This window comes from Sinocyclocheilus anshuiensis, unplaced genomic scaffold, assembly GCF_001515605.1.
Source record: "Sinocyclocheilus anshuiensis isolate Anshui unplaced genomic scaffold, SAMN03320099.WGS_v1.1 scaffold1484, whole genome shotgun sequence".
Lineage (NCBI taxonomy): Eukaryota > Metazoa > Chordata > Actinopteri > Cypriniformes > Cyprinidae > Sinocyclocheilus > Sinocyclocheilus anshuiensis.
The window spans coordinates 139,370-152,995 of record NW_015537989.1 but is presented as its reverse complement, the minus strand read 5'-3'; the positions used below and the strand labels follow the sequence as shown (position 1 = coordinate 152,995).

General features: G+C 39.5%; 2 protein-coding genes and 1 pseudogene across 2 annotated transcripts in view; all 3 read right to left on the bottom strand.

Annotated features, from left to right (window-relative positions):
- The window catches only part of LOC107675032 (zinc finger protein 883-like), a 19,355-nt gene extending 15,751 nt beyond the window's left edge, over window positions 1–3,604 (bottom strand). Inside the window, exons 1-3 of the mRNA XM_016469227.1 lie at window positions 3,539–3,604; window positions 3,388–3,475; window positions 2,786–2,956 (exon numbers count right to left, since the gene is read on the bottom strand). Coding sequence (XP_016324713.1) covers window positions 2,786–2,956; window positions 3,388–3,475; window positions 3,539–3,604 — 325 coding nt within the window. The remainder of the gene's footprint in view (window positions 1–2,785; window positions 2,957–3,387; window positions 3,476–3,538) is intronic.
- Window positions 3,605–6,453: 2,849 nt separating this feature from the next.
- Window positions 6,454–8,920, bottom strand: LOC107674974 (zinc finger protein 664-like). The gene is made up of 4 exons (XM_016469146.1): window positions 8,743–8,920; window positions 8,260–8,626; window positions 7,087–7,782; window positions 6,454–6,851 (listed from the first exon to the last, which is right to left on the bottom strand). The coding sequence occupies exons 1-4, from the start codon at window positions 8,908–8,910 to the stop codon at window positions 6,595–6,597; spliced, it is 1,488 nt and encodes a 495-aa protein (XP_016324632.1). The 5' UTR covers window positions 8,911–8,920; the 3' UTR covers window positions 6,454–6,594.
- Window positions 8,921–10,920: 2,000 nt separating this feature from the next.
- LOC107675024 (zinc finger protein 32-like) lies at window positions 10,921–13,264 on the bottom strand (annotated as a pseudogene).
- Window positions 13,265–13,626: the final 362 nt, after the last annotated feature.

Sequence of the window (13,626 nt, the reverse complement as noted above, 5' to 3'; positions counted from 1 at the left end):
TGTCCTCCCCCTCCTTCATCAACTCTAACAGCTGACGACTTTGCCACGTTCTTCATTAATAAAATTAAAACCATTAGTGCACAATTTTCCACACCAAAATCTGTCAAGCACATCTTACCAGCAAACATACACCCATTCACATCCTCTTCACTCTCTGAGGCAGAAGTCTCCAAACTCCTTTCGAATCATCCTACTACTTGTCCGCTTGATCCTATTCCATCTCATCTCCTTCAAGCCATTTCTCCAGCAGTTGTACCGGCACTCACTCACATCATTAACATATCCCTTCACATTGAGCTGTGTTCAACCAAGTCTCTGCCTTTCTCACACAGAACAACCTACTTGACAGCAACCAGTCTGGTTTCAGAAGTAGATATTCAACCGAGACTGCCTTGCTCTCAGTTGTTGAAGCCCTAAGCTCAGGAACCGCACTCCAGTGGTTTGAGTCTTACCTATCAGATAGGTCCTTCAAAGTATCTTGAAGAGGTGAGGTGTCCAAGACGCATCATCTAACTACTGGGGTGCCTCAGGGCTCAGTTTTTGGACCACTTCTCTTCTCTGTCTACATGGCATCATTAGGTTCTGTCATTCAGAAACATGGCTTTTCATACCACTGCCATGCTGATGACACTCAACTTTACCTCTCATTCCATCCTTATGATCCGACGATCTCAGCTTGCTTCACAACTCCTTGTTCAAGCTCTTGTTCTGTCCAGGCTGGACTATTGCAATGCTCTCTTGGCAGGTCTTTCCAGCCAGTTCTATCAAACCTTTACGATTAATGCAGAACGTGGCAGCAAGATTCATTTTTAATGAGCCAAAAAGAATGCACGTCACACCTCTGTTTATCAATTTGCACTGGCTACCAATAGCTGCTCGCATAAAATTCAATGGATTTGTTTGCCTACAAATCCACCACTGGCTCTGCACCCCTTTACCTAAATTCATTACTTCAGAATTATGTGCCCTCTAGAAGCTTGCGTTCTGCAAGTGAACGTCGCTAGATTGTGTTATCCCAAAGAACCACAAAATCACCATCTTTATTTGACCCTCTAACTTTAGCACTCTCTATTCTAATTTTATTCTTAAAAAAAAAAACGAACTCTAGCTTTCTAATCTTTTTGTATTCTATCCGTTTTCTTTTCATTTATTATACAATTAACAAAAGCAAAAAGACCTCTAACACTAGCTCGCTCTATTCTTTTTCTATTCTATCTGTTTTCTTTTTATTTATTATAATATTTAAAAAACCCTTGCTACGTGTACTGCGTTAAGGTAACTGAGACTTGTTATAGGAATTCTGGGAATGTCAATTTAGGGTTATTCACTGTAAATTATACGTTCGTTTTTACTTCCAAAAACAGTATACTACCATAAAATTACATGTAATGTCCAGGCAGAGGCTATTTACACTAACTCCGCCCACCAACGTGTGATTGGGCTAGTCAACACTACAAAAGACGATCATTTAACTACATCTCCAGTGGAATACATGGTAAAGCGCATGCCGTGGTCATTTTTGACGCGATCGACACAAGCTTGAATCCGCCTTTTTATAATGTACTACAATACTGAGGTGCAGATAATTGCCACTATTTGCAAGAAGTAGTTTAAATAGCAGAAAATCTTGCTATTTTAACAGTGTAAAGCTGCGATCACACTAGAGTTTGAGCATGCAAAATTCCCTCGCATGCTGCAAAGGTTTTGATATGACGTCATGCTCTGCAGCATCTTTTTAAAAACTTAAATTAAACATAACTAGTGTTGTCAAAAGACCCGGTATTTCGGTACCAAGTCGGTACTAAAAAAATGAAAACGTTACGGTACCAGGTTTTTTAAAGTACCGGTGGTACCGAGAACCGTGGATTTTCACTGATATTGGTACCGAATACTGACATTTTGGTACTGTGACAACACTACGCATAACTAATAATAATACATCTAAAATGTAAAAACATACAATCTACTCCACTTTCCTGCAGCGCTGAAGTTTTAAATATATGTTCTTTTAATTCAGCTACGAGGTCATGCTGTGACGTATCGATCTGCTGTTGGTCACACAGTGTCACGTGATACAAATTCGCAGGTCAGGGTTCACCAAACTTGAACTTTGCTATGTAGCGAAATGCAAAATATCTTCGCACATGCTTGCGTTTCCGGTCTGACGCAATCGCATGCGTATGAATGGAAGTCAATGGAACGAAAAGTCTAGTGTGACCGCGGCTTAAATAGAATCTATTACTATTTACACTTAGTGCAAATAGCCGCTGCCTTCTTTTTGTTTTCTTTGTGCACAAAAAATATTCTCGTAGCTTCATAAAATTACAGTTGAACCACTGATGGCATATGGACTGTTTTAACGATGTACTTACTACATGACCATCACTCAATACAAGCCCCCACCACAGGCCTGTGATGATGACACATCCCTCCCAGATGCACTCAACCACCTTTATAGCCCACACCTCCCAACGACCAGGCGCTCTGTCTGTCTCCAGCCGGCCTAAGGAAGACCCTATCTAGGATTAACCCACGCAAGGCTGTGGGTCCTGACAACATACCTGGCCGTGTACTGAGAGACTGTTCTGCACAGCTGACAGATGTCCTAACAGATATCTTCAACACCTCGCTGAGCCAGGCAGTCGTCTGTGTTAGAATGCTGTTCATCGACTTCAGCTCAGCATTCAACACAATAATCCCACAACAAATCATCAACCTCCCTCTGTAATTGGATCCTGGACTTTCTAACTGGAAGACCTTAGTCAGTCCGTGTCGGCCGCAACACCTCCAGCGCTACCACACTGAGCACAGGTGCCCCACAAGGCTGTGTGCTCAGTCCGCTGCTCTTTACACTGCTGACCCACGACTGCACTGCCAAGTTCAGCTCCAACCACATCATCAAGTTGGCTGATGACACAACTGTGGTAGGTCTCATCAGCAACAATGATGAAACACCCTACAGAGAGGAAGTGGCTAGGGTTGGGCGATGTCTAAAATTGGCATCGGACGATGTCTACTTGTGCCGGCTCAACATCATGATGTCTATCAGCCATGGGCGATGGACGATGGCATCGTCTATCGGCCCAACCCTAGAAGTGGCACAACTGGTTGCATGGTGTGGTGTAAACAACCTGTCCCTCAATGTGAGAAAGACAAAGGAGGTTGTGATAGACTTCAGGAGGAACTCTGTTGACCACCCCCCACTGACCATCGACAGCTCGACTGTGGAGAGAGTCACTAAATAAAGCAGCACTAAATTCCTGGGAGTGCATCTAACAGAAGAACTCACCTGGACCACCAACATTACATCACTCTCCAAGAAGGTGCAACAGCGGCTCCACTTCCTACGCTGACTTAAAAAACAAGTCTCCCTCCACCCATCCTCACCACATTCTACAGGGGCACCATTGAGAGCATGCTGACCAGCTGCATCACTGTCTGGTACGGGAACTGCAGAGCTGCTGACCGCAAGACCCTACAGCGGACAGTGAACACAGCTGCAAAGATCATCGGTGCCCCTCTCCCCTCCATTCTGGACATTTTCCTTGCACGATGCTCCAGTAAAGCCACCAGTATCGTGAAGGACTCCACCCATCCCTCCCATTATCTCTTCCAGCTCTTGCCATCAGGAAGACGGTATCGGAGCATAAGAGCCTGCTCTGCAAGACTGCTCAACAGCTTTTTCCCCCAGGCTGCGAGAGCCCTTAATTCCAATCACCTCACCCCACGCTGAAAACCCCATCCACAACCCTACCTCCAGAAACCAAGATCCTCTCACCCGGTTAACCGACTGTAAGAATTTTGACCAATTAATACAATCAGTTAAACGGTTTAAAAATTTGTATTATTTTTTTTTTCAGTAATTTATCAAAATATTTAAAAAGGTTTGATGCATGGTAAATAAAAAACATAAGTCGCGTATAAGTCGCATTTTATTGTTTCATTATGTTTTGCATAACATCACGGCGGTACGGTGATAACGCTTAACGGCACAGACTTTACTACATATTTGAACTGAGCAGTGTGTTTTTTTTCCATATGTTTGACTGACTGTATTTTATTATGATAATGAACTGGCTGCATTGTCAAGGTAGCAATGCTTAACTGTGTGTGCACATGCGGCGCCGGCGCAATCACAAGAGTTTTTTCCTTCTAACAGTGGAAGCAACTACTCCTAAAGATACTAAAGATAATCGGAATTGTAAAAGGTTTGCCTTTATTTGTGTACATTCACAATAAAAACTGCTTTTGTAAAATAAGCCTACAGAAAAATAGGATGCCACTCTCTGTCGTCTGTTTCCTTTCACGCAGCACAAAAATGAACCGAAACTCTGCATACTAGGCTACTCGTTATATGAAGATTAAGAATTCTGTCAGGCTATTGATTGATTTTCCATTGTTCTGCATTTCCCCAGCTGATTTGAATAAATAAGCTATGCTTTGGCCGACGCTGAGTGTATGCTCTTCTTCTTTTTTCTTTTTAACGACCACCTAAAATGAAATAAGGCAAGTGTGCGGCAAGCGGAATTCATTGAGGGATTTGACAGTGTGATTTATATTTTAAGTATTTCAAATATAGGCTATTATATATGCATGCACAGAGGTTTTTTTTTCTTACCATCTTTTAGGGGTTTCTTGCTTTTAGACTAGTTGACTCATCTGTTTAGGTTCATTGTTGAGTAGAATATCAGCTATATATCTTTTTTTTTTTTTATATATATATAGCTAACACTTCAATTTAGCTGCATTTAATAAACTATACACCATAACTGAACTATGACTGAGATTTAATCGATTTTAGGCATCCTTCAAAAGTGTCCAGCAAACAATAGTTATATGGTTATATGCTGCACACTTTTACTTTAGGCACAAATTTACCAGCTTTACTGTAATTACTGTAAGTAAAACAATGGTAAATTTGTGCTTAGCCTAATGTGGTTTTATTACAAATACCTAAGTTAAACTCTGGTTACTGTAGTAAAGCCTATAGGTTAATTTTCCTAAACAGATTTGTATAACGAACGCTTCATTTAAGCTCATTAGCGCACTAAAGACAACAAACACATAAATAGTTCAAACACATACCGAGACTATAAGCGCTCCAACCGTCTTTCCTTCTTCAGCGCTTTTACCGGTGGATTTACTGGACTAAGATATGCTCACAGCGCCTCCTACAGCACGAGAAGTGCTCATCTGAGTCAGAACGCCTGCGTGTTAGTAGATATTCTATCTGCGCCTGCTTTCCTCATTAAAATAAAATCTGCACATTTAATTTCAGTGTACACCGTCATGCTTGCACAGCCCAAGAAACACGAATAAGTTTTCGAAACGTATAAACTGATGTGTTTAATGATTTTTCTAAAGTAAAATCAAAATTTAATCAATTAAAATTATGGTGAATGGCAATCAAATGTGACACACAGGACACTAAAATGTCCATCATATGGACACTTCAGAGTCTCGCCGGATGTAGTTCCTACATCCAAATTTCATTCATACTATCCTCATTCATGTTATAATAGAACATACTTTTTAACAGTCGCTAAGATAATTCAAATTAACATGTACTTCCTACTCACAGTATGCTATTTCAGTGCAGTTAGCCTTGGATGTCTGAAATATTAGCTTGGAGACGCTGCAAATATGGCAGAGTGAACAAACTTTACTTGAAATGATCTTTGACTCTCTAACGCAAATTAAAGGAAATAACAGTCATTTCTAGCCATGATGTGGCAGTATTAAAAACTGCTAAAAGAAGCTGTGACAGTTTTGTGTGGTCATAATTCCAAATATCCCATAAACATACACTTTAATTCTATCTGATCTTTAATTCTATTTGACATTACAGTGAAGTTCAAATAGCTGCCACAAAACCACCAAACTTATCCTCCCAGAGGATTCGTTTCTACCAAGTAAATATCTTACCTTACACGGCGGCATAAATGCTCTGGAAGAACAGTGAAGAAATGGATAATTAATAAACCATGGTTCTTTCTTGATTAAAAGAAACCAGTACTGCAATGAAAAACAGAGTGTATTCTCCTTCATGCATTTCACCACAAAAAACATGATTAACAGCCTTATGAAATCCAGGTGCTTGTATTATTGTAGTATTTTATTTTGAGGATTTTTAATAGTTGGTGTCTTTGCTTAATTATTTATTTATTTTTTAAATTACATGAGACTTTGTGACTTCCTGCACTTGCTATACATTATACTTCAGTACAGTAAAAGTACTAAAATGTGTTACAAATAGCTCAATTTGGACATTTTCACTTAGGGGTGTACTCACTTTTGTGGCCAGCGGTTTAGAAATAATCCGTAGTTTTGTTTTATTTGTAACTCTTTGGTAGATACATTTATAATTTATATTACATTACTACTACTACTTTTACTACTAATAAAACTGATCTCTGGGGGCCCCAAAAGTGCGTGGGGCCTTAGAATCGTCCTAACTTTCCCCCCTCTTAGCGGTGCCCCTGCTGTCTGGTTTAACAAAATCATTGCTCTACTCTGTCAAACATGACTTTATATACAGCACTTGGATCAATTCACTGCATTAAAAGTTGACTGCCCCCTACTGGCAGTAAGAGCTCAATGTACAGTTTCAGGATGAGCCGAACAGATGGAGCAGCGGTAAGGTTTCTCTCCTGTATGAACTCGCTCGTGGATCTTCAGGACGTCTGATCGAGCAAACGTCTTGTCACACTGTGAGCATTTGAATGGTCTTTCTCCGGTATGAATCCTCTTGTGCTTTCGTAAAGTATCAAACTTACTGAAACTCTTCCCACAGACGCTGCAGTGATAGGGTTTTTCTCCAGTGTGGACTCTCTTATGAAGTCCAATATAAACTGGACTAGAAAAGCTCTTCCCGCAGTAGGAGCACAGATATGGTTTCTCTCCGGTGTGAATCCTCTCGTGACAAATCAGGAAGGATTTGTGACGGAATCGTTTGTCGCAGTATTTGCACTGAAACGGTTTCTCATCAGAGTGTATAATTTGGTGTGACTTTAGACAGCTTGAGTTTGTAAAGGTTTTCCCACATTCACTGCACTGATACGGCCTCTCATTGGTGTGAACACGCACATGTGTTTTCAAAGCTCTTCCCGCAGTAGGAGCACAGATATGGTTTCTCTCCGGTGTGAATCCTCTCGTGACAAATCAGGAAGGATTTGTGACGGAATCGTTTGTCGCAGTATTTGCACTGAAACGGTTTCTCATCAGAGTGTACACTTTGGTGTGACCTTAGAGAGCTTGAGTTTGTGAAGGTTTTCCCACATTCACTGCACTGATACGGCCTCTCATTGGTGTGAACACGCACATGTGTCTTCAGATGAGATCCATGATTGAAGCTCTTCTCACAGTGAGGACACTTGTACGGTCTTTCTCCCGTGTGGATTCGCTTATGAGCAACAAGATTTCCTTTCGTGCTGAAATACTTGTCACATTCGCTGCAGTGGAAAGACTTTTCACCGTGAGTCTTCAAGTGAACTTTTAGACTAGAATGAATGAAAAAATCCTTCCCGCACTGTTCACAGTGAAACTCCTTCTTCCCGCTGTGCTCTTTTGAATGAAGTCTCCTCTCTTCTGCGGTAGGAAAGCTGATGTTGCATATCTTACAGCTGAAGTCTTTCTGTTCTGTGTGTGTTCTCTCGTGTCTCGCTAAATGACCCTCTGAACTCAGTGTTTTTCCACAGGTGGCGCAGGAGAAACTCTTGACCGTCAGCTGCTCTTTTGATGTTAAGTCTGTTTCTCCATCAGAAGATGAACAGCCTTTATCATCTGAAAGGAACAAAATGGTTATAAATTCTGGGTTTTAAAATATACTTGAAAAGAGTTTGTGTGAAACTCTGCAAGTTAATTAAATAAACATATTGATAAAGTGAGTTTGGAAATGCAACATTCACCACTCATTTCACCATATTTATAATGTAATTTTACAGCATAATGGCATTATTGCAATCGAAATGTATTTCTTTCATGATTTTAGAATTTAACTATAATTATATCATGACAAAAATAATTGAAATTAGATTTTTGGTCAAATCGTGCAGTCTTACTAACAGGCACAGCAAATCTGTCTCTCTTAAAAAAACACATTCTAGATCAAAATCTCCATCAAAATGCCATTATATTCCCAAATATCTCAGAAAATCTTTACTCAAACTTGATCAGATCATCAGAGACCAACAGCCAATAAAAACCTGATCCTGCAGAGACTCTGCTGATATTCAAGTGTCATAAAAGAAAGAAACACACCTGGAGGAATGAAATCTTCATCATCATCATCATGCCCATTATTCTCATCATCATCCTCCTCTTCCTCATCACTGTGTTGTTGTTCTTTCTCTGCGGTGGTTTCGTCTCGTCTGCTCTCTATCAGGTTCCTGCAGTCCACCAGTTTGACGGAGCACATCTTCAGCGGCGTCTGCAGCATCTGCTGTTCTCCAGCGTTACAGTCAGAGGTTTGATCAGTGGATTCATGATCCTGAGCGTCAGTATAACAGAGTAAAGTGAGGCTGAGCTCTGAGTCCTGTGTGTCTCTGGATCTCTGATCTCTGACGCTCCAGACTGAATCCTGAGCTTCTGTCCCATCAGTCACACGCACTGAAACCTGCTCCACATCCTGACAAACACAATCAGTAATACATCTAGTAAGAGTATGATTAAAAATAAGACATTAATTCACATAACAATCAGTCCATATTAGCAGCTAAAGATGAAATGAAGAGCTGCTCAAACCTCTCTGTTCAGTTTGTCTCCTCTTTCTCTCAGCTTTGCCTCCAGTGAAGCCACCTCTTTCTTCAGCTGACAGATTTCTGTGATGAAATCCTCAATATCCAGCATGGACAGATCAGTTCCTACTGATTTACAGCAGACCACATCCACCTGCGCTTTCATGCTCAACATCTGAACACACACACACGATTATTAAAGATGCATTTATAATGAACTGATCAAACCCAAAATCAAAGTCATAAACTAAGCACACTATTTTAAGATTTGTGCCCATTTCTAAGCATTCTTTAAGAGCGTCCAGGATTGAAAATTAAACAATGTGCTAATCTAGTAAGTATGGCTTTATTACAAATATTATTTTTAAACGAGGCCACTATAGTATAACAACGGCAGATTTGTGGTTACTACCGTTTTAATACAAATACCTCAGGTATGGTTAATGTAGTAAAACCATGATAATTTTCATAAGCGATGAGAAAAGGCGAGAAAAAAAAATCTTTATTTAAAGTAATAAACACTAAAGACAGAAAAAACAACATGCACATACGCAGCTAAAACGCATAAATCAAGTAACACATTAAAACACACCGGAGTGCTCCAACCTTCTTTCTTCGGTGGTTTTACCGGTGGACTAAAGATCGTCACAGCGCCTCCTACAGGACGAGCGATGGAGTGAGAAAATAACAAGCGGTCAAAGTCGTCTTTATCTCATTAAAAAATACCATTGAATTCCAGTGGCGAATCCTCACTAGTTAGTTTATTCAAAACTAGAAGCAGGATCATATGTAGCCTGTTCTCTTCAGTTAGGCATGTTAAATCCCTCCGAAATCATATTTACTCTCATAACTATATTAATTTTAAGTAATAATTTAGTAAAGAGATCGATAAACGAGCGAGTCAGTCAGGCAGTAAAAGAAAATGACCGTTAATTTTTAAATTCCGCGAGCGCGCGGCTTTCTGTGGAGGAAAAAGCGCGTGATGAAGAAGCGCGCGCAGATCAGAGGCGCTCAGTAAACGAAGATTACCTACGATTTTGATTTCTGTTTTATCATTCAAGAGCCTGGTTTCACAGACAGGGCTTAGACTCAGCCAGGAGGCCATAGTTCAATTAGGACATTTAAGTAGTTTTTATTAAGGTGCCTTAGAAAAAAAACAAGTTTCTTTAAGTTGAAACAGCTCAGATTTACATTTAGGCTTAAGCTTTGTCTGTGAAATTATAATTTAAAACGTGTTTTGGTTGATCTATTTCTGTATTTGAATAAATGCTGCATTAAACGAATTTCAGGGCTCTAAGTCATTAAACAAAAACATTTGCAACGTTTTCATTGGAAAATTTTTACAGCGTTATGAAAATAGCCTAATAATAACCATTTATAGATTAATTCCGCTCTCGTTCATAATCATACACAATCATTTTGAGTTTAGATCAGTGTCTGTCCATTATAATAGTGTCTGTCCAGATTTATTTATTATAGAGTTAGCAAAAGTTATTATGAGCATTGTAATGTTTAAAGTGGACGTCATAAATGGCAGTAGACCCTTTTTAAGTTTTTTTTTAGTATTAACAGCTAAAAGAAGCTGTCAGTTTTGTGTTCACATGAGGTCAATATTCCAAATATGCCATAAACATTTTTAATTCTACACTTCAAATCTAATCTTTCTAACTGACATTACAGTGAAGTTCAAGTAGCTGCCACAAAACCCCCAAACTTTTCCACCCAGAGGATTCGTTTATACCATATAGTGATGAAATGGATAATTAATAAACTATGGCTCTTTCTTGATTAAAAGAAACCGGTCCAGCAATGAAAAACAGTGTATTTGCCAGTGACTCTCTTTCATGCATTCTTTACGCCATTTCACCACACAAAACATTTTGAAATCCTTATGAAATCCAGGCGCTCATATTATTGTAGTATTTTATTTGGAAGATTTTTAATAGTTCTGTCTGGTTTATTATAGAATAATTGTTCTAATCTGTCAAGCATGACTCTATATTCATGAAAAGTTTTCTGGCAAATCAGCAGTCTTACACGCGAATTTAACCTTTTCCAAGTTTCATTATGAACTTGCTAACTAAAATACTAAAATGTAAAAACGCATGCTTACGAGAAATATTTAATCAAAAGAATCTCATACATCCACATCTCTTGGTAAATAATCCATTGTTATTTGTTGTTATCACAGCCCAGAGCACAGCACAGCAGACTGATGGAATTGCAATTCGGTCCTACAAATGGCGGCCGCACCGTTGAACGGTCTTTCTCCGGTATGAATCCTCTTGTGGTTTTGTAAAGTATCAAACTTACTGAAACTCTTCCCACAGACGCTGCAGTGATACGGTTTTTCTCCAGTGTGGACTCTCTGATGGACTCCGAAAGAATCTGGACTAGCAAAGCTCTTCCCGCAGTAGGAGCACAGATACGGTTTCTCTCCGGTGTGAGTCCTCTCGTGAGTGTTCAGATTAGAAGTCTGGCGGAATCGTTTGTCGCAGTATTTGCACTGAAACGGTTTCTCATCAGAGTGTATAATTTGGTGTGACTTTAGAGAGCCTGAGTTTGTAAAGGTTTTCCTACATTCACTGCACTGATACAGCCTCTCATTGGTGTGCAAACGCACATGTGTCTTCAGATGAGATCCATGATTGAAGCTCTTCTCACAGTGAGGACACTTGTACGGTCTTTCTCCCGTGTGGATTCGCTTATGAGCAACAAGATTTCCTTTCGTGCTGAAATACTTGTCACATTCGCTGCAGTGGAAAGACTTTTCGTCGTGTGTCTTTATATGAGCTTTCATATTATGAGCAACGGAAACTCTTGACCGTCAGCTGCTCTTTTGATGTTAAGTCTGTTTCTCCATCAGAAGATGAACAGCCTTTATCATCTGAAATGAACAAAATGGTTATAAATTCTGGGTTTTAAAAACATATTTGTTTGTGCCACTCAGAAAACATACAGAAATTCTATATACACTGAACAAAATTATAAATGTGAGGCCGGTTGGATGTACTGCCAAATTCTCTGAAACGCCTTTGGAGACGGCTTATGGTAGAGAAATTAACATTCAATTCACGGGCAAAAGTTCCGGTGGACATTCCTGCAGTCAGCATGCCAATTGCATGCTCCCTCAAAACTTGCGACATCTGTGGCATTGTGCTGTGTGATAAAACTGCACATTTTAGAGTGGCCTTTTATTGTGGCCAGCCTAAGGCACACCTGTGCAATAATCATGCTGTCTAATCAGCATCTTGATATGCCACACCTGTGAGGTGGATGGATTACCTTGGCAAAGGAGAAGTGCTCACTAACACAGATTTAGACTGATTTGTGAATAATATTTGAGAGAAATAGGCCTTTTGTGTACATAGAAAAAGTCTTAGATCTTTGAGTTCAGCTCATGACAAATATGGTCAAAAACAAAAGTGTTGCGTTTATAATTTTGTTCAGTGCAAGTCTAACTTCTAGGAGTGAACAATTAATAAAAACATTTTAAAAAATCACAATATGGTTTAGTGCAGTTTTCCAATTGCAAAAAGCCTGCGAATTAATTAAATAAACTTATGCATAGACATATTGATAAAGTGAGTTTGGAAATGCAACATTTGCCACACATTTTACAATATAATGTAATTTTACAGTATAATAGTATAATTACAAGCAGAATGTATTTCTTTCATAATTTTATAATTTATAATATTAATTAATTGAAATTAGATTTTTGGCCAAATCGTGCAGCCTAACAAACAGGCACAGCATATCTGGCTCTCTTAAAAAACACATTCTAGATCAAAATAGAAAGAGAGAAAAAATACTGTCATTTGCCATTATTTCCCCAAATATCTCAGAAAAAGAAGAAACAAACCTGGAGGAATGAATTCTTCTTCATCATCATCATCCCCATTATTCTCATCATCATCCTCCTCTTCCTCATCACGGTGTTGTTGTTCTTTCTCTGCGGTGGTTTCTTCTCCTCTGCTCTCTATCAGGTTCCTGCAGTCCACCAGTTTGACGGAGCACGTCTTCAGCGGCGTCTGCAGCATCTGCTGTTCTCCAGCGTTACAGTCAGAGGTTTGATCAGTGGATTCATGATCCTGAGCGTCAGTATAACAGAGTAAAGTGAGGCTGAGCTCTGAGTCCTGTGTGTCTCTGGATCTCTGATCTCTGACGCTCCAGACTGAATCCTGAGCTTCTGTCCCATCAGTCACACGCACTGAAACCTGCTCCACATCCTGACAAACACAATCAGTAATACATCTAGTAAGAGTATGATTAAAAATAAGACATTAATTCACATAACAATCAGTCCATATTAGCAGCTAAAGATGAAATGAAGAGCTGCTCAAACCTCTCTGTTCAGTTTGTCTCCTCTTTCTCTCAGCTTTGCCTCCAGTGAAGCCACCTCTTTCTTCAGCTGACAGATTTCTGTGATGAAATCCTCAATATCCAGCATGGACAGATCAGTTCCTACTGATTTACAGCAGACCACATCCACCTGCGCTTTCATGCTCAACATCTGAACACAAACACTTCATGATAAAAGACGCATTTATAATGAACTGATCAAACCCAAAATCAAAGTTGTAAACTAAGCACACTATTTTAAGATTTGTACCCATTTCTAAGCATTCTTTAAGAGCGTCCAGGACTTAAAATTAAACAGTGTGCTAATCCACGGCTTCATTAGAAATATCATATTTTAAACAAAATCACTAGTATAACAATGGCAAATTTGTGGTTACTGTGGCTTTATAACAAGTTAAATTATGGTTATTGCAGTAAAACCAGGATTAGGCATCATTTAGGTGAAAATAAATAAATAACCCTGTTGAAAAAAACAGCATATGCTGGTTAGGTATGTTTTGACGCTGGGATGCTGGTTTAAGCTGGT

What these genes read in the sequence shown, in the direction of transcription:
- LOC107674974 (XM_016469146.1), bottom strand. Translation starts at nt 8,910, where the DNA reads ATGTTGAGCATGAAAGCGCAGGTGGATGTGGTCTGCTGTAAATCAGTA. An exon ending in GAGACAAACTGAACAGAGAG is followed by an intron (nt 8,627 to 8,742) that starts GTTTGAGCAGCT and finishes TGTGTTTGTCAG; the next exon opens with GATGTGGAGCAGGTTTCAGT. An exon ending in TGAAGATTTCATTCCTCCAG is followed by an intron (nt 7,783 to 8,259) that starts GTGTGTTTCTTT and finishes TGTTCCTTTCAG; the next exon opens with ATGATAAAGGCTGTTCATCT.